This window comes from Sardina pilchardus, chromosome 9 (assembly GCF_963854185.1).
Source record: "Sardina pilchardus chromosome 9, fSarPil1.1, whole genome shotgun sequence".
NCBI classification, from domain to species: domain Eukaryota; kingdom Metazoa; phylum Chordata; class Actinopteri; order Clupeiformes; family Clupeidae; genus Sardina; species Sardina pilchardus.
In genome coordinates, this window is record NC_085002.1 from 18,118,861 (window position 1) to 18,138,860 (window position 20,000).

Sequence of the window (20,000 nt, forward strand, 5' to 3'; positions counted from 1 at the left end):
AGAGAAAAAACGATATTTTTGGTCATTTTGTTCACATAGCATGGCGAGTGTTAAACGCTCTCCTCTCTTTTGTAGAGTCCGTGTTCCATGTGTGCGCACTCTGGCGCTCTTATGTGGAGGTGGCACGCACATCTGTTTTCCTTCAGCGCTCTCTCTCTCTCTCCACACACACACACACACACACACACACACACACACACACATACACACACACACACACACACACACACACACACGCACACAAACAGAAAACACACACACACATGCCGAAGAGAGAGAGAGAAAGAGAGAGATGCGGGGGTACAAAGAGAGGAGGAGGAGGGAACGGAACGACCTTTCAGTAAACAAACAAAAGCAAACAAACAACCCCAGTAAATAAACTACCTCCCCCGCCCCACCACCCCATCTCTCTCTAAAGACAAACACTCCTCGGGCATTTAATGGTTTTGCTTCTGAGACACGCGTTTCAGATTTCAAAAACACTGATTTACTCAACCATTTCCTCTGGCTAACTGCGAAGAGGAAAAAATCAATCCATTAGAGCCGACGGAAATCTTCACACACAGATCTCTGAAACTTAGCGAGAGACAGAGAGCGAGAGAGGGACAGAGAGGAAGAAAGAAAATATGTAAGACAGGACAGACAGAACAAGTTAGCGAGAGAAAAAGAAAGAAAGTATGTCAGAGTTTCTGTGTGAGCGAGAGCGGGAATGAACGAGAGAGAAAGAGAGTGTGTGTTAGTAGAAAAGAGAGAACATGTTTTTTGAAAGTGTGTGAGAGAGAGAGAGAGGGAGAGAGAGAGGGAGAAGCAAAAGAGGTGTTGATAAGGGCGTCTGTGTGTTTAGGGGCCGCAGTGGTCTTGCGTGGTGGTGGAGATGGATGATGACCTCACACGCGTGTTTACGTTAGCGCCCGCCACCCTCACCCTCGCCCTCGCCTGGCCTCGCCTCAGCACCTAGCGCCCATTCATCACCCCCTGGCACGCCACACTTAATTCAGCGGAGCTGGCACCATCTCACTCACACACACACACACACACACACACACACACGCGCAGCCTGGGTGTGTCTTTGCACGCAGGAGTCAAGAGAGCGTGTGGATGTGCATAGCCCTTGTCTGACTGTGAGGACAGTGCGCTGTCTTCTGTTCAGCGGCGGCGTGTTTATAGAGGGGCCTCTATCTACCTGGGCGGTCGACTGCTCCTAGAAGACTCCACTGCTGTCAGCATCATAACCTATTCAGTCAGGCTGTGTGCAGGCATATGGCAGGGAGCCAATGGCAAGGTGCACTGAAATTGACCAGCTTGCTTTTTTAAAAGGAGTAGATGAAAGCCTGATTAAGAGAGCCACAGCTTAGCAACACTTCATTTCAAAGGTTCCATCAGAAGTAGCCATGTTGTATATGATGTTATGGCAGATATACTCTGTCTCCTGTGCTTTGTCATGAGGCATTGGTGTCCAGTGATATGACAGTGTCATAATTACATTATGCATAACATTCATGAAGTAAATTATATACAGTATTTTGAGTGGAATTATGTCAGTGGCTGTGCGCCTCTGTGTTTGTGTGTGTGTGTGTGTGTGTGTGTGTGTGTGTGTGTGTGTGTGCCTGTGTGTGTGTGTACCTGTGTATGTGTACAAATCCCTAGGAAATCAAAAGCTTGCATTCCTTAGGGATACATGCCCACCAAGTTCCATGTGACCTGGTGTTTCAGTGTCCTGGGGATTGCCGACCAAAAATCAGTGTATAAAAACAGGAACACACGCAGTGCACTAGTGATGAGCGGCTAGTGGCTTCAACTGCACATCACCCTTGCTAACATCATAAAAACCATCCTGTTCACAACTCCCACAGTGTTACAGTATGTTTTGGCGGCAGCGGGATACGTACGTCCTGATTGGTCATGTCCCAGTAGGGCCTCTCGCCGTACGACATCACTTCCCACATGACGATGCCGTAGCTCCACACGTCGCTGGCCGAGGTGAACTTCCTGTACTGGATGGCCTCGGGCGCGGTCCATCTGATCGGGATCTTGCCGCCCTGCACACACGCGCCACGGAAACACAAACAAAGATGACATTTAAGAGAGCAGACTCCTCGTCAGCCTAAATGAGAGAAGCGCGGAGAGCACTACAGCAACTGTGACATTCAGTCCTTCACAGTGATTTAAGGCAACCTTTGAGTGGTGAAAAGGGATTGAAGAGACCATCAAAGAGAAGGAGAAAGAGAGATAGAGAGAGAGAGATGGCATGGCAGAGAGGAAAATTAGAGTGAATAACAGAGATTGAGAGAAAGAGGGAGCACTCTGCTTAATAAGGAGGTGGAGACACAGTAAAATGACTGGAAGGTATGAGATTGAGAGAAGAGTAGCGAGTACGACAAGAAGCCAATCAAGAAGAGCCAAGGGCAGGACACGCACAAGGGCAGCGGGAAGAGAGATGAAGAGAAGACTTGCATACAATATGTGCCAGTCACACTGAAACACACACTCTGCCTTTATGGATAGCTTGAAATACTCAAAACGGCACTCTAAACAAACCCAGCAATAAAGCGCGGGGTAATCTGATTTGGGCTGATTGAGTTACCAGCACCAAGGCCCTTTTGCTGTGACCTTGCTGCTTTGGAATCCCAATGACCACATCAAGGTCATGGTTTATTCATTCACTTTACTGTAATAGGTTTCAGACGGAAAGTGCCTGCGATGTATATATACATAACACCCTTAAAGTGTGTGTGTGTGCGTGTGTGCGTGTGTGTGTGTGTGTGTGTGTGTGTGTGTGTGTGTGTGGATGCTTTTAGCCGACAGCTGATTGGACAGGGGGCACTCACCAGGGCGCTGGTATAGGTCGGGTCAGACGTGTCGTCCTCCAGGAAGCGCGAGAGCCCGAAGTCGGACACCTTGCACACCAGGTTGCTGTTGACCAGGATGTTGCGGGCGGCCAGGTCGCGGTGCACGTAATTCATGTCGGCCAGGTACTTCATGCCCGAGGCGATGCCGCGCAGCATGCCCACCAGCTGGATCACCGTGAACTGCCCGTCATTTTGCTGGTAAATAACAACAAACACACACATACGCCGTCATCCATCTGTTCCTCTCAGATCCTGTGTGTTGGGCAAGCTAGCGCTGACATTGCTCAAGTTTGTATAGGGCGTTCTTGAAGTCTTAACAATCGCAAAGACACTCTACATGATTGGAGCACTGTTATGGTACATACAGTATACACAGTATACAGTATATCAAATTGCAAAAGCCCTGCACAGCCCTTCTTTTTTCTTCTTTCTATGTGCACTGATGATGTGCAGTAGAACTTAGGAGAACCTCAAAAAATCGCACACTGGAAGATATCTCTCAACCAATTTTATTTGCATGAATAAGACATTTGGCAGTTTTCTTCTTCAGGTTCACATTCCTATATATACTGTATATATACAGTATATACTGTATACTGTATATGAATGTATCTATATTGTATAGTATAGTGGTTATATCTACCAGTATATGTTACAAGGAATGCAAGAGAGGTGACTGAAAGACAGACTGTGGAATAGCGTGTGCCCAGAATACCAGTCTTCTGGAATGTGCCATGTTGGATGAGAGAACCCCGCATTTAAAGTGGGCTGACAGTATATTAGTCAACGAGATGTCCTAGAAAACACCAATTTGATGCTAAACCACAGTCTAATAATTTCTGCTGTCAGAAGAGGCCAAGCCGAGCATCTCTCGCTGTCGCTGGCTCGTGTGAAGGCTCGGGCTTCGCCTCATCCTCCGTCATTATCCAATTACTGAGATTCGCCACGTTCATGTGTGGCGTTTCTTCGAGAAACTTTCCCCTACGGCCAAACTCAGTAGCTCTCCTCCGACTCTCCTTTCTCATTCTCTCCACTCCTCCCTCTCCATTCTTTTCCTTTTCTCTTTCTCTCTCTCTGTCTATATCCCTTACTCACTCACTCCCCATTCTTTCATCTCCTCCACCTCTCCTCATTAGTAGTGAAGCAGCTACCCGTCACGTTGCTCCTGTTGCCTGGCTCCTCCTCGCACCCCCCTAGCAATTAAACGCCATCCATAATTCATCTCTCTCTTTCTCTCCTCCCCCCCCCCCTCTCTCTCTCTCTCTCTCTCTCTCTCTCTCTCTCTCTCTCTCTCTCTCTCTCTCTCTCTGTCTTCCACTCTTTCACCACTCTGGTGCTCTGATCTCCCTCAACGTGTTTTGCGCTCAAGGTAATTGGCAGGAAACTTCACCCTAGAGTCACGGGGGATCCTCCTACGCCCCCACACCCACACCCACACACACCCACCCACATACACACACACACACACCAGCCCCACCAGTGCACCACCTCCACCACCACACACCTGCAGGCAGGAGAGGAGGTTAGGGAGGGAGGCAAACATCCACCCAGTCAGCAGCAGCATCCAGTGTGGATGATGATGTCACACACACACACACACACACACACTCTGTGCTCACAGGTTGATCCCCTGGCCTGCCGGTGAAGGGAGGAACAGTCTTCTACCTGCCTCAGCAGTCTCAGGAGGAAGAGGAGGAGGAGGAGGAGGAGGAGGAGGAAAGGGGTGGGCACTCCCGTTCACTCTTCATCTGGCAGGTTACTTATGCGCACTGAGCTCACCCACTCTTAATTATGGGACGTCGGCGCGGATGGTAATTTCTCATGACATTAAACCTATTCTTGCTTAAGGCTCCTCCTGGCTCCCCTGTTTTATCTTCCTCTATTGTGTCTCTCTCTTTTTCTCCCTCTCTCCTCTCCTCTCTCTGTTGTAGTCTTTGGAGGCCGCTCTGTGCTTTTTTTTGTTGTTGACGTGGTGAGGCGGATGTCAGGTTTTTGTATTCAGGAGCTTTGACACTGTCAGCAAATATTGTCAAACGCTGTCAGCTTGAGGTGCCACAGCAGGGTGTTTATTTTCTTATGCGGGCGCTGAACGTGCTGTCATAGTTGCATCACTGTCTTAGGCAACACACGCACACACACACACACAACCTTACACAACTATGTGCTGACTCACACTAACATACACAAACACAGAGACACACACACACACACACACACACACACACAGAGAGAGACACACGCCAGCTCTCACTAACAATTTCTCAAAGCCTAGCTGGCAGAGGTATGTGTGTGTGTCTATGTTTGTGTGCGTAGATGTGTGTGTGTGTGTGTGTGTGTGTGTGTGTGTGTTAGTCTAAATGCAAATGAGACTACTGCTGCGTGCGTGTGTATGTGTGTGTGTGCGTGTGTGTGTGTGTGTGTGTGTGTGTGTGTGTGTGTTTGCCTTCTAAACAGCGGCAGGCCCGTAAGCTGACAGGCCAGGTTGCGGAATGCTAAGTGCTCGTGTCATGTTGTTTCTCTTCGCCCGCGTACGAGGCTTACATTGCCCTTTTTTTACAGCTCGCAATGTTCCTTGTCAGAGGCTTTCTCCAAACTCCACTCTGGCCCTCAACTCCTCTCCTCTCCGACAACGACACAGGTCCCCCAGACGGTGACTGATGCACTGCTGACAAACAGTCGCGCTCGCGTGCCAACTGCCGTAAACAACAACAAAAAAAGTGTGGGACGACTTGCCAAAAACGGCAAAGAATCGAAACAATCCGTTTAACAAATGAATCGCAATGAGAAAGCAGAAAAAAGTATGTTTCTCTCTTTCTCTCTCTCTCTCTCTCTCTCTCTCTCTCTCTCTCTCTCTCTCTCGCTTTCTCGCCGAGCGTCATGTTTTCCTTCACGCGGTGACTGAGGCCCTTCTCGGACTGGCTGTTCCACGCTCCGCCGGAGACATTCCTATCTTGAGAATCAGGAATTCGTTTTTTTTTTTTTTTCTTTTTTCAAAGCGGCGTGGCGCGGCATGGCTCCCCTCTGGCGGCGCGTGACGGGGGCACATGGTCCATATCTAAACACGCGGGGGCACGGGCCAACGAGCGCGCCAGCTACGATAACATCGCCGGGGCACCACGGCAACCAAACGAAGTCGACTTCAGTTAGCGTCGCGCACCCAGCACTCGGGTTGGATGTTGCACTCATTTCAAATGACAGGCGAAAAAGTGAAACGTTATTGATTGAATGGCAAAAAGGATGCGTGGGCCGGACATCTGCATTCTATGCGGGCATCAGAACGTTTAGCCATGATGGCGGTTATGGTTACTTACCAACCAGTAATTACACATTCTGACACTGTCAAGAAAAAAAAGCCCTCTATGTGTCAAAGATGAAATAAGGTTTCAATCCAGAGCGATCTGAGTGATGGCGGGGAAAAAAGCAAACTGTTTTTCATCTTTTTCTCTTTTTTTTTGCTCTCCGTCTTTCCTCCGCCTCTCATGAGCAAGATCAGAACCCCCCAATTTGCATAAATCAGGCATCCATTTTTTTTTCTGTTCACTTCAAATGAGCCCAGAGTGAAGCGTCCAATTAGTGCGGACCAAGCCAAGGGAGCGCTAAGAGACGAGAGTTTTATTCAGTGAGGACGATGGACATCAACCCTCCCACACACACACACACTACTCACCCACTCACACCCACACACCCACACACACACACACACACACACACACACACACAAACACACACACACACACACACACACATATATACAAACACTACTCACCCACCCACACACACACTCATAAACAACACACAACCACCCACGCGTACACACACAGAGAAATACACTCTAACTTTTCCTCTTCTCCACTGCCATCGAGCAGCCTGTAATCGGCTTCATGTCTCCATCAAACGCGGTCCTCTCCTCCCTGCTAACGGAGGCGGCTGCTGCTCCTACAGCTGTCAGTCTGGCTCTGGTCTAACCGCTGATGCTGTGGTGCTGTTTTCAGAAGGGGAAGTAGTGTGTGTGTGTGTGTGTGTGTGTGTGTGTGTGTTGGGGGAGGGGGGGGGGGTGGTGGTTATGGGGGGGGGGGGGGGCTGTCTGGAACACTCTTGGTTCGCCATCACGCTGTGAATTATGGATTGTCGAGGAGCGGGGATTGTGAAATCTTCGCACGGCGTTGGGGCAGTGATTGGCGTGCGTTAAGAGGCATCAGTCAAAACGTATATCTTCATGAGGCCTCAGGCGGAGCGGAGAGATGGAGGCATGGCGTGTCGGATGGAGGAGTGATGAGCGTGACTGACTACTCGCAGGCTATCACTCTCTCTCTCTCTGCCTCTCTCACTCTCTCTTTCTCTCTCTCTCCCTCTCTCTCCTTCTCTCTCTCTCTCTCTCTCTCTCTCTCTCTCTCTCTCTCTCTCTAACCATCTCTGCCTCGTTCTTTTGCTCTACCTTTTCTTCTCTCTCTCCGTCTCCCTCGTTCCCTTACCCAGCATGTTTATAGGCTCCTGGTGCTTTAAGCAGCTTTCCCAGTGAATGCCAACAACAGATCAAGTGGGAGGTGGGTTAAGTTGTCACACCGAGACACAACCTGCAGGGGCACGACTGCTCTGGGACCGGAGGCTAAGCTAACGCACGCACGCACGCACGCACGCACGCACGCACGCACGCACGCACGCACGCACGCACGCACGCACGCACGCTTACATGTATGCATACAGTATATACACACATATACACACAGAAACAGACACAATGCATATATAAATTCGCACACACACACACACACATACTAAAGGGATTGAGAACGAGTACAGTATTGCCTTCAGTGATGCCCTATTTGTATGGTGTTCATGCATGCGAGTGTGAGTGTGTGTGTGTGTGAGTGTGTGTGTGTTTATGCCTTTTCACTGATGGCAGCTGTAAGATGGCTAAGCTGCTTAATGTGTTTGATCTGACAGCAAGTGCCTCTGGCTTAAGGCTGTAATGCATATATTTATTTTCAAGTTTGCATGTTTTTACAATATCATTGTTGCTATGGGACTCTATCAGACAGCCTTTGAAGCTCTTGGAGTGTGTGGTTTTCAATATACAAAGCACATTTTGTAAACATACAGGACATTTGATAAATATACAGTATATTTTGAAAATATATCAACAGTACAATTCCACAGATCCCAGGATGAATTTGACCTACAGTATATGTATATGCATGTGTGTGTGTGTGTGTGTGTGTGTTTGTGTATCTATACATGCGTGTGTGTGTGCGTGTGCGTGTGCGTGTGCTTGGTTTCTGTGTGCTATCTGTTTATGTCTAAAAGTTGATATCCTTCACTGTGACAAAGGACCACAACAATCTGCTTTCCATAAACTCACGTTTCTTTATCATGGCACATCTGTGTGCCAATAATTTAATAATTTCATTGCATGCAGCACTGTGTGTGTGTGTGTGTGTGTGTGTGTGTAGTATCCCTCACCCTGAGGAAGGAGTCTAGCGAGCCGTTCTCCATGAACTCGGTGATGATCATCACAGGGCTGCTCTTGGTGACCACGCCCTCCAGGTGAATGACATTGGGGTGGTCGAATTGGCCCATGATGCTGGCCTCCGACAGGAAGTCCCGCCTCTGCTTCTCCGTGTAGCCAGACTTGAGCGTCTTGATGGCCACGAACATCTCCCTCTTCCCCGGCAGCTTCAGGTTACCACTGCACACCTCGCCAAACTCACCTGCACACACAGGCCAGGGCGACAGAGTGTTTATAAACACACACACACACACACACACACACACACACACATATATATACAAACACATGCATACTGTTGTTGCTGCTCTGATGGAAACATTTATTTCTTCAACAAATCCAATCGACTTATAACAGAGTCTATATTTTCCTCAAAGAGTATACCTAATTCCAAATATCTTGCGGTGTGTATAACTGAAAAGACTAGGCTTGCTTTTTATATATATATATATATATATATATATATATATAATACTGTATGTCTATGTTCTCCAGGTAAAGGTGTAAACAAGTACACTTCTGATGGCCAATTTAAGTGACATGAGCAACAAAAGATTAAATCTGACAGGTTTGACATGTATTGTTACTGCCATTAAGCACACTTCAAGGGTACGGCGTAGCTGTGTAGCTGTGAAGCAGCACATCTATCAGAGGACGAGAGCCGAGGAGCTGAACCCTTGACCTGGGTGCAATGCCTAGGGAATGAAGTCACTGATAAACATAAGCTTTTTGCTTCACCTGGAGTGTGTGCAGATAAAAATAATTGAATGTAAATAGTCTCCGTGCAATTCCGGGTAAGCTGGGAGAGACGTCTCCTCCCGGGGCAAACGGGGAATTGCCTGGCGGAGCTGTTCCGCATGTCATTCCCGCTAATCCTTACCGGCGCCGATGACCTGCTCGATCTTGACGCAGGAGATGTCGATCTCCTTGGCGAACTCGCGCACGGCCTCGTTGGGGTCCTCGTAGGTGAACGGATCGATATATATCTTCATTCCTGGAGTCACTTGGAAAAAAGAAAAAGCAGCTATAATATTCCATACTAAAGTTCAGTAAAATGAAAAGGAAAAAAAAAAAAAAAAAAATGAAATAAAATAAATAAATAAAAGTGACAGCATATCTGACACAAAACAGACAAGGGATTGACACAGCAGTCATGCATCACAGGCGGTTATATAAAACGCGGCTCGAATTGGAGCCCAAGCTGCAGAAACGTTGCTCTTGGGGGGGGGGCGGGCGGGGGGACGGGTTGGGGAGGGCACATCAAATACGCTGCGGCAGAGCTGTCACGCTCCCCTGCCCTGATAGGGCGGCTTTTAATGTATGTATCAGATAGGCAGGTGTGTTGAAGGCACCCTGGAGTGCGCCGCGCTATCACACACGCCTTGGCTCCCGGGTAATCAAAATGGCTCGCCCGCGCCACGGCAAATTGGCTTACGGCGGCGGTGGCCCCTTTTTAAAAGTGCACCGGGAGCCGAGACGTGGTCCCGTCTATTTCCCGATCAGATTACGGTGGCCGGTCCCGCTCGGTTCCACATCTGGCCACGGGCGTCTCTAATGGCCGCCGCCGCGTTCGCGCTCAGGGAGCGTGGAGCCCATAACAGTGATGTATGTGCGGGGGGGGGGGGAGAGGCAGAGCGCCCCTGGTCACGGACACGGGATGAGAAGAAAGGGAGGGAGGAGGTGGCGAAAAAGAAAAAAGAGAAAATGGAGGTGAGAACACTTCCACAGGCACTGCGCTAAGTGAGCGCTACTACTACACACACACACACACACACTGCAAAGCTTCCTCTTGGTGCAGTGTGAAGCAGCGGGGTTTGAAAACACCTCCACCAACTCTCTCGAGTAAGCGCTACACTATTGATCTTCCTCTTGTGCAATGTGATGCAGTGGAGTTTGTGCTGTGCTGTTTTTTATTCTCACTATCACTCTCAAATAAAATCATCTGCCTCTGTGTGTGGTGTTGGTCTGCTTCCCTGACTGTACCTGTTGGTTCTGACACAGACATCGTGGACCTGTGACGGATGGAATATAGGCTAAGGCTATATGCATGATGAATAGGAGAAATGTCTGCATATGCTTATGGAAATGCAGAGTATTTTTTGTCAGTGTGTGCATTTGTATATGAAGACAATTCAATGCTGTGTCTGTGTGTGTGTGTGTGTGTGTGTGTGTGTGTGTGTGTGTGTGTGTGTGTGTGTGTGTGTGTGTGTCTATGTCTGTGTCTGTGTCTGTGTCTGTGTCTGTGTCTGTGTCTTGTGTGTGTATGTCTGTGTGTCTGTGCGTGTGTGACAGGATGGCAGGAGATGACTGCTAATAGCCCGAGAGTTGACCTCAGCTCAGCGGGGATTTCTGCCCCCCCTGCGCCATGACGGGCCAGGCCTCAGACAGCTAAACGCAGCGCTTACTGCAATCTGATACTATTGATTAGTGCCAGCTAAAGCTGTCTCCATTGATAAGCTGGCGAGGAAGGGGGGAAGAAAACCCAGAGAGAAATGTGTCGAGGCATGGATGGAGGAGAGAAGAAGAGACTGATGATAAGCATGAAGACCTCGGGAAAAAAGATAGAGGGAGGGAGGGAGGGAGGGAGGGAGGGAGAGAGGAATGGAAAGAGGGAGGGAAAAGAGAAAGAGAAGAGGAGAAGAAAGATGGAGATAAGCAGGGAGTAGAAGAAAGCGAAAAAGAGGGGAAGAGCGGAAGAAGGGAAAAGACAGATAGGGAGAAGAGGGCAGGCTAAGCTTTTCCTCTGCAAAGTACCTTAAAGATTTATTTCTATAAATGGAAGTGAGCTCTAATGGTTGGCACATCTGAAGAAAGATATTTCATAAGCTGGCATTCTGGTGGCACTGAGATGCATTCCTTCTTTTAAAAAAAATGATTCTCGAAGCGCTAACAGGAAACAGTGAACAAATGGCGTGATTTATCAACGCTAGTGCAATATAACAAGCGTGTGGGGGACAGAGAGAGATGGACAGAGAGAGAGAGAGAGAGAGAGAGAGAGAGAGAGAGAGAGAGAGAGAGAGAGAGAGAGAGAGAGAGAGAGGAGGAGGAGGAGAAAGAGACGGCCAAAAAAAGAGGTAGTCCATCTCCACACTGGCGTGAGTTCTGCTCACAGGACGCACGGAGGGGTGAGGGAGGGGGCAGCCAGGGGATTAAATATGGCATGAGGAGAAGCAGTTGGGTGGAGGAGAGGAGAAGCAGCAGAGTGGAGGAGAGGAGAGGAGAAAAAGAAGGGTGGAGGAGAGGAGAAGCAGTAGGGTGGAGGAGAAGCAGTAGGGTGGAGGAGAGGAGAGGATAAACAGAAGGGTGGAGGAGAGGAGAAGCAGTAGGGTGGAGGAGAGGAGAGGAGGGTGGAGGAGAGGAGAGGATAAACAGAAGGGTGGAGGAGAGGAGAAGCAGTAGGGTGGAGGAGAGGAGAGGAGGGTGGAGGGGAGGAGAAGCAATAGGGTGGATGAGAGGAGGAGGAGGTGAGATGGAGAGAGGAACAGAGCAAATACATCTGAGAAGTGGTGTGCAGTGTGTGGTGTACAAGGTGTGTGTGAGTGTGTGCAGTGTGTGTGTGGTGTACAAGGTGTGTGTGTGTGTGTGTCTGAGTGTGTGTGTGTGTGTGTGAGAGAGAGAGAGGGTGTGCATTACTGCTGAACTAAGTCTATATGAGTACAGGAATGTGCTTTTCTGCAGAGCTCATGGAGTGCTTATGTACTTTAGAGGTGTATTGACCAGGCAGAGGGATGAGGCTTTCACACTGCTTGTGTAGGAGTGTGTGTGTGCCCGTGTGTGTGTGTGTGTGTGTGTATATGTACTGTATGTGTGTGTGTTCAGTGTAGGGCTTGAGTACTCACTGTGGCCGCTGGTGTAGTGCTGGAGCTTGTCCGTGTACTCCGAGTCGGCTCTCTCGAAGCCCCGTCTGCAGGGACAAACACACACACACACACACACACACACACACATATAACACCGACCAAACGCAGGACAGAAACACACTCTGTGGCGCAAGGCACCATAGACCCATGTGACTTTCACATCCGCCTACACCTACAGTTCTCCTCCACCCTCCCGCTACTCCACCTCCACCAGCCAGACGTGCTGTAGCTAACGAAGGTCTTCCTCTCCGGTCCACAGCTGGACTCTCAATTAGCGTTGCATTGTTAGGGTGTTTTTACTGTACTATCACGCAGGCTGGAGAGAGCCCATAAACGGGGCTTTTAGATCGTCTTTATTAGCCGGAGGACCTTATAAAACCCGCGCTAATGAAGAGGGGAGAATGCGCTCCCTTCAAGAGCTCTCTCTGAGTGGACGCACATGCCAGGGCTGTGTACAGTACAAAGACACAAACGGCTTCTCTCGCTCTTTATTACAGGCCTGGGAATGGCCATTTAAAACAGTGCTCGCTTATTGTTGTGCGTGTTTTATGGAACGAAAATATGCCTGGCGTGCCTGGGCACAGCATGCATGTGTTTTGTATGTGTGTGTGTGTGTGTGTGTGTGTGTGTGTGTGTGTGTGCGTGTGTGTGTGTGTGTGTGTGTGTGTGTGTGTGTGTGTGCGCAAACAAATGAGCGTGTGCTTGTGCATTTGAGTAATGAGCATATTTGCATGAGTATACAGATTATGCACACATGTGCACATATTTCTATAGTGCATAAAGCATGCATACGTGTGTGTGTGTGTCTGTGTGTGTGTGTGTGTGTGTGTGTGTGTGTGTGTGTGTGTGTGCTCAGAAAGAACTGGTGCAGGATTGACTCACCGGTTACACACAATGACGATGACAACCACTGCGATGAGAAAGACCAAACCGGCAGCAGCTGAGCCCACGATGAGAGGAAGCTTCTCCTGGATGCTGCTGTTATACTCCGCTGCACACACACACACACACACACACACACACACACACACACACACACGCACGCACGCACGCACACACACACACACACAATTATTTTAGGCATTTGCATATGCATAGCGGCACAGTAAGCAGAGTGAATGATAAATGAAGGTCAAGAGTGAGAGCAGAAGATAAAGAGGCCGAGAGTGTATAATGCAGAGAGATAAAAAGGCACAGACACTGACACAAACACACACACACACACACACACACACACTAACACACACTGAGGTGTCAGACTCCCCAGGCCGACTCTGCAGTGGAGTGTGTGAGAGAAACCCTGTGGACAGGTTTGTCTGGAGCTGTGAGAATACAGGAGGTGATGAAGAGGCAGCAGAGCGTTACACACAGGTGAGAGGCTGACAGGGCGTGTGTGTGTGTGTGTTTGTACACTGTAGGTATGTGTGTGTGGTGTGAATGAATATGCATGTTTGTGTGTGTGTGTGTATATACTGTATGTGTTTTTATGTGTGTTTGTGTGTATGTGTATGAGTATATGTGTACGAGTGCAATGTGTGTGTAGTGTGAACGTGGATGTATTTCTTTGCTGTTTTTTTTTGTGTGTGTGTGTGTAGTGTGTTTCTGTGCAGTGTGTATGTGAGTGTGTGTGTGAGTGTGTGTATGTGTCTGGGTGTGTGCGTGTGTGTATGTGTGTGTGTGTGTACTCTGGGAATGCCTGTGACAGACGGCTGCTGAGCTCATGTGAGCACAGGCCTGGAGGCTGGAGGTAGGAGGAGCATCTCCTCTCCTCTTCTCTTCTCTACTCTCCTCTCCTCTGCTCTCATCTCCTTTCTCCACTCCTCTCCTCCCCTCTTCTCCTGTCCTCTCTTCTCCTCTCTCCACTCCTCCTCTCCTTTCCTCTCCTCTTCTCCTCTCCTTTCCTCTCCTCTCTCCACTCCTCCTCTCCTCTCCTCCCTCCACTCCTCCACGCGGTGGCGGCGGCAGCAGCATATGGAGGCGCAGCCCGCAGAGATCCAGTCTGGAGGGGGAGCAGCGCTGGGACAGACGGACGGGGAGGCGGGGATCCCTCCTTCTCTGGCTCATACACGCTCTCTCTCTCTCTCTCTCTCTCTCTCTCTCTCTCTCTCTCTCTCTCTCTCTCTCCTCTTCTCCTCCACCTTCCCCCCCCTCTCTCTCTCTATCTCTCTCTCTCCTCTTCTCCTCCACCTCCCCCTCTCTCGCTTTCATTCTCTCTCTCTCTCACTCGCTTTCCTTATCTCCGTCCACCTCGCTCCTCCTTTCTCTCTCTCTTTCTCTCTCTCTCTTCACTTTTATTGGTTGCATATGTACTCCTTCTTTTCTTCCCTTCACTTTGTGTCTCTCTGAGTGTCTGCCAGCTTCCCTTCGTGTATATCTCTGTTCCACTTTCACAGTGTTTCATGTGCTCCCTCTCTTTCTCTTTCTCTCTCTCTTCTTTCTCTTTCTCTCTCTCTCTCTTGTTCTCTCTCATTCACTTTCATTATGTCTACACATTCCTGTCTTTATCTCCTTCATACACACTCTCCCTCTTCTCCACCCCCACCCCTTCTCTCTCTCCTTCTCTCTCTCTCTCTCTCTCTCTCTCTCTCTCTCTCTCTCTCTCTATCCCTCTCTCTCTCTCTCTTTTTGGGATGTCATACTGTAATTAAGGCCTTTCCATCCGTTGCTCTGACACAAAGGCCGTGTCTTTGGCTGCCACCTCCATTCTGGGCATGCTAAGATGCCAGGGACACAGAGAAGGGGCTGGCATGGTGCATCCATGTGTGTGTCTGTGTGTGTGTTTGTGTATGTGTATGTGTATTTGTGTTTGTGTGTGTGTGTGTGTGTGTGTGTGTGTGTGTGTGTGTGTGTGCATTCAAGCATAAGATGCATCTAAATGAGGGCCAGTCCCCAGTCCCCTCCCCTTCCTTATCACTACCCCGAAGCATGTGCGTGTCTATCTGTGTGTGTGTGTGTGTGTGTGTGTGTGTGTGTGTGTGTTCCTCCTCAGTGCCACACAGCCAGCACAACTCCACCCCGAGGTGGCGGGTGCCACTCTGCATGCAGAACTGTGTTCCTTCTGTCTGGCAGCCTGCTGCCTACAAATCCCACAATTCCCGGGTGTGCGTCTCCTTGTGTTTGGATGAGAGTCCTGGCTCTGATTGACTATGGCTTCAGGCAGGGTAAGCAACGAGAGGCTTGCCGAGAAACAAGCCCACAGAGAAGTCAACTGCCAGACAGCCAACGCCAGACAGAAAGTCAGGCAAAGAGAAAGTATGAAAGACTGAACAACAACTACAGTGCAACAGAGAAGTAGAGAGTGAGCGATAAACCACACGATAAAGAAAGAACAGAATCCAGATTTAGAGGTGTATAAACCTTTAACGTTAATACGCCTCTCAGATAACCACGGGTCAGATTGGACTTTAACATGGGCCCTGGCCCGTGCGCTTGCATGTCTGGGTTTCATTCAGCAGAACCAGATGAACTCTCATAACACTCACATCACACAAACCGACATTCATATTTCATAATACTGTGGATGCCATGTAGAGACATTTTCATAATGGAGTGTTTAATACAAGTGTGTCAGGTTGTTATTATCTGTCATTTTCATGACATCTCTCCTAATGTTTGCTGCTGCTACGCCAGTTTAGTGGGCTGGCAGATAAGCTGTTATTAAAACTGAAATAATGTTGCTGGGTCCTTCAGTGAGATACACAATTGATGTGCAAACAGGCCAAGGGCAAAGAAAAGAACATGATGAAGAAGACAATCATTTGGTAGAGAAATCCATACACTGCCTATGTGCACTGACAACCAATGTCCAACTCTGTCAGTAGCCAGCCATTGGATGGATTAGACTTTGATTTTAGCAGTGAAAGAGAGGAGTAAGATATACTGAAGAGGAGTTTAGTGAGCCAGCAGAACAGAGGGAGAAAAAGAGTGAGAAAAGAGAAATATCTCTCTCTCTTTCTCTCTCTCTCTCTTTCTTCTTTCTCTTATATATATACTGTATATACCATAGAGAGAGGGGGGAGGGTGATTGTTGTTGGTGCTTACTGGATTAAAGTGGTATTCCTGGCGAGAGAAGTGTGGAGTAACGACACACTGTCACAACTGGCCTTATTGGTGTTGCCAACAATCAGCCCACTTCACTGTGAGCCCATGAGTTGCGAAATGTCTTTTGCCAGTTCGGGGCTTGTTAACAGCGCCCGTGGCCAATCTCACAATCCTTTAATGAAAGATCACAGGCGCGCTCTCACGGGGATCGACATTGGCTGACACCGGCACTGCATTTCTGATTGGCCGTGACACCTCGCAACTAGCAACAACTCACTAGCGAGCGCTTAGGGCTTTTGGAGGAGTTCACCGAGTGAGAAATCCACTTGACGTGTCCAAACTCTTGAACACATGGTTTTCTGCTGGCTCCCTGGGCAGTGTAAACATGAGCAGAAACGCCCGCGCAACGTCCAGCTGACGTATGTCTGCGTGTGTGTGCCTGGAGTGGACACTGTCATGTTGAATAAATAGTGAACCATGTTTTGACTTGACCCCATGTGCGTATTAGTGTGTGTGTGTGTGTATGTGGGCATGTGTGTGTGTGAGAGAGTGTGTGTGTGTGCTCTATGTGCATGTGGTCACTACCTTCGGTCATGGTTTGGAAGTACATCTTGCCGCTGTAGCGTCCAAATCCGGCCACAGTGCGTGCTCGCACCTGGAACACATAGATCGCACCGGACTTCAGACCGCGGATGACCGCCGTGTTGGTTTGACTGCGCAGGACGGTGGCGTTATACTCCGACTGCTCCTGAGAGAGAGAAAGAGAAAGAGAGAGGGAGGGGGGTTGGAAAGAACAGAAAGAGAAAGACTTGATGAATGAAGGGAACACTAAGAGACAGGATTAGAAAAACAAAGAAACACACTCGATGGAAATGAGTCCAATGGGAAAGACTTGTAGACTTGAAGTACTTTTCTTTCTCTTTTGTTCTCTCTCTCTCTCTTTCTCACACACACACAGACACACACACACACACACACTCTTTCAGTGCCCACAACCACTTCCAGTCATCAGCACCACTGCTCCCTTTACCCTCTCTATCCCCATCTCTCTCCATCTCTCCCTCCCCCTCAACCATCTCTTCCCCCCTTCTCTTAATCTCTTCTCCCTCTCCTCCTCCATCTCCCTCTGTCACAGATGAGTGCCGCTAGCCACGGCTAATAGAAATGCTAACGGGGCACAAGTCCTTATCAAAGGGCCGTTCTGGCTGATCAGGCGGGCCGGCGCGGCCCCCTGCCGAGTGCTCCAGCTGGGCAGGCAGAGGCCGCGAGGGCTGGCAGGTCTGGAGGTCCGGGGCCAGAGAGAGGGAGAGGGGGGAAAGGGGGAAGGAGAGGAGGAGGGAGAGGAGGAGGGAGAGGAGGAGGGGAGAGAGGGCAGGAAGCGTGAGGCCTGGGAGAGGGAGGAGAGGACGGCCTGCTGCAGGCAGGGGAAAGTTACAGAGAGGAGGTGGATGGGTAGAGGGAATTGTGGGGACCATTCCTTAATGCCTCTTCTCTCTTCCTCCTCTCTTCCTCCTCTCCTCCTCCTCTTCCTCTCCTCCTCCTCCTCTCCTCCACTTTAATCCACGCTTTGCTTTTCTCCTTCTTTTGTTACTGTCATGCATGCACTGCTTCTTAGCAGACCCAAACGCAAGACAACCAACCCTCCAACACACCCGAGACCAAGACACCAGACACACAAAGCCAAACCCCAAAACCGTGACAGTTACTAATCGTCCTTCCTTTCTTGTCCTCCCTCTGCTCACTTCTGCATGTCTTCCTCGCACTTTTCCCCCTGAAGCGACACAATGCAGTTCTTTTACTTTAAAAGGACGCCTTCAAACTCCTTCTGATTCTACACTGACGCAGGAAGAATGGATAAATCCTGTCGCCCCCATATGTTCCTCCTCATCCGCCTTTGCCATCATCCCTCCACTTGTGTTATCCGCTCTGCTCAATATCACTTTTCTCTCCTTTTCCGTCCTTCATTCCTCCTCTCCTCTCCTCTCCTCTCCACTCCTCTTCTCTTCCCCTGTCTCTCCCCTCGTTCTTCCGTTCTGCTGTGTCTGGCCTTAATGTTTTGACAGGCCCCCTCTCAACAGTGTCTGAGAAAGGAATTAAACTGCAGGCTTGCAGAGTTTGGGCTTTATGTTACTCAGGAGACTCTCTGTGCTGTATACACATGTGTGCGTGTGTGCGTGTGCGCGTGTGTGTGTGTGTGTGTGTGTGTGTGTGTGTGTGTGTGTGAGTCTGTGTGTGGATTTGTGCCTGTGTGTGTGTGTGTGTGTGCGTGTGTGTGTATGTATGTGTGTGCACATATATTTGGGGTGTAAAGAAGATGATGAATGAGCGACTAACGGATAAAGAGAGAGACAGACACAGCAAGTCAAATAAGATGACATTTAGGGAGTCTAAGTTTGCCAACTTTGTATAAGGCAGATATGAAAGATGGAAAGGGATTGTGTGTGTGCGCACATTTGTGTGTGTGTGTGTGTGTGTGTGTGTGTGTGTGTGTGTGTGTGTGTGTGTGTGTGTGGTGTGATAACTTAAAGCAAATATATGTGTGAATAAAGCTCAGGGTTGCCATCTGTTTTTATTGACATTTAAAACCTCAAACCCTGCATTTTCATGGAGTCTTAATTAAATTTCATAACCTATGGTTACAACAAATTGTGCTGATATTGGATGTCAAGACTTCTCCCCAACATTTCAATGAATTCACTGAATTCTATGACTTCAAAGAGCCAGAAAAATGTCATGTTAAAATTCCAAACAACTTTTCCAGGATTTATATGGTCATGGAACCCTGCAAACCTGCTTCTGTTTGTACTGAGAGAGTGAGAGTGAACATAAAACAGACAGAGAGAAAGAGGCACAGACAGAAAGAGAGAGAGGCAGAGAGAGGGAGAGAGAGGCACAAAGAAAAAGAGAGAGGGAGAGAGAGAGAGGGAGAGAGAGAGGCACAAAGAAAAAGAGAGAGGGAGAGAGAGAACTCCTGAGAGGGGAGGAATCTGTTTCTTAAGTAGCCCTTTTCGCGGCAGTCATCGCTCCATTGTTTCGACCGCAAATGGACGGGCCTCGGCAGTGTCCAGGCCTCAGTTGAGGCCCTGCGGCCTCTGGCCTGGCCCGTGACTGAGCCTGATTGTAATTGGAGGAGAAATCCCAGCAGCAGCTCCGCATCCCGCCCAAGAGCCTATATGCTTGGTCCCCTGAGTGTGTGTGTGTGTGTGTGTGTGTGTGTATGTGTGTGTCTGTATGTATGTGTGTGTGTGTGTGTGTGTGTGTGTGTGTTTGTGTGTGTGCATGTGCATGGACATGCATTTCCGACGTCCTGCAGTGGCGAGTCAAAACAACTGGCTGCACAACGCTTGCAGCTCGGGCAGGGCTGTATGCCGGCCAAGTGTTTGCTTGGATGAGATCACTTGGACGGGGAGAGGGGTTTATGAATGGAGGTGAGTGTGTGTTTCTGTGTGTGTTGGTAGTAGTTGAGAGTACTTATGTGCCTCTGTGTCTGGTCAAACAAATATTTGTATTCATGATATTCATGTTTATGTGAATATGCATAACGTGCATGCCTGTGTTTGTGTGTGTGTGTGGCTGTATGTGTGTGTGTGTGTGTGTGTGTGTGTGTGTGTGTGTGTGTGTGTGTGTGTGTGTGTGTGTGTGTATGTGTGTGTGTGTGTGTGTGTGTGCGTGTGTGCGTGTGTGTGAATGCTTGTGTTTGTGGTTTCTTACAGTACCTTGTCGTAGTACTGCAGCTCATAGTCC

The 20,000-nt window shown here is 49.0% G+C and overlaps 1 protein-coding gene across 1 annotated transcript in view; it reads right to left on the reverse strand.

The window, feature by feature from the left end:
* Window positions 1-20,000, reverse strand: part of ephb2b (eph receptor B2b) — a 168,397-nt gene that overhangs the window by 10,372 nt on the left and 138,025 nt on the right. The window contains exons 6-13 of the mRNA XM_062545014.1: window positions 19,973-20,000; window positions 16,842-17,004; window positions 13,098-13,206; window positions 12,195-12,259; window positions 9,236-9,358; window positions 8,310-8,557; window positions 2,829-3,044; window positions 1,890-2,039 (exon numbers count right to left, since the gene is read on the reverse strand). The exon at window positions 19,973-20,000 is cut by the window's right edge and continues 97 nt beyond it. Of these exons, the coding sequence (XP_062400998.1) occupies window positions 1,890-2,039; window positions 2,829-3,044; window positions 8,310-8,557; window positions 9,236-9,358; window positions 12,195-12,259; window positions 13,098-13,206; window positions 16,842-17,004; window positions 19,973-20,000 (1,102 nt within the window). The remainder of the gene's footprint in view (window positions 1-1,889; window positions 2,040-2,828; window positions 3,045-8,309; window positions 8,558-9,235; window positions 9,359-12,194; window positions 12,260-13,097; window positions 13,207-16,841; window positions 17,005-19,972) is intronic.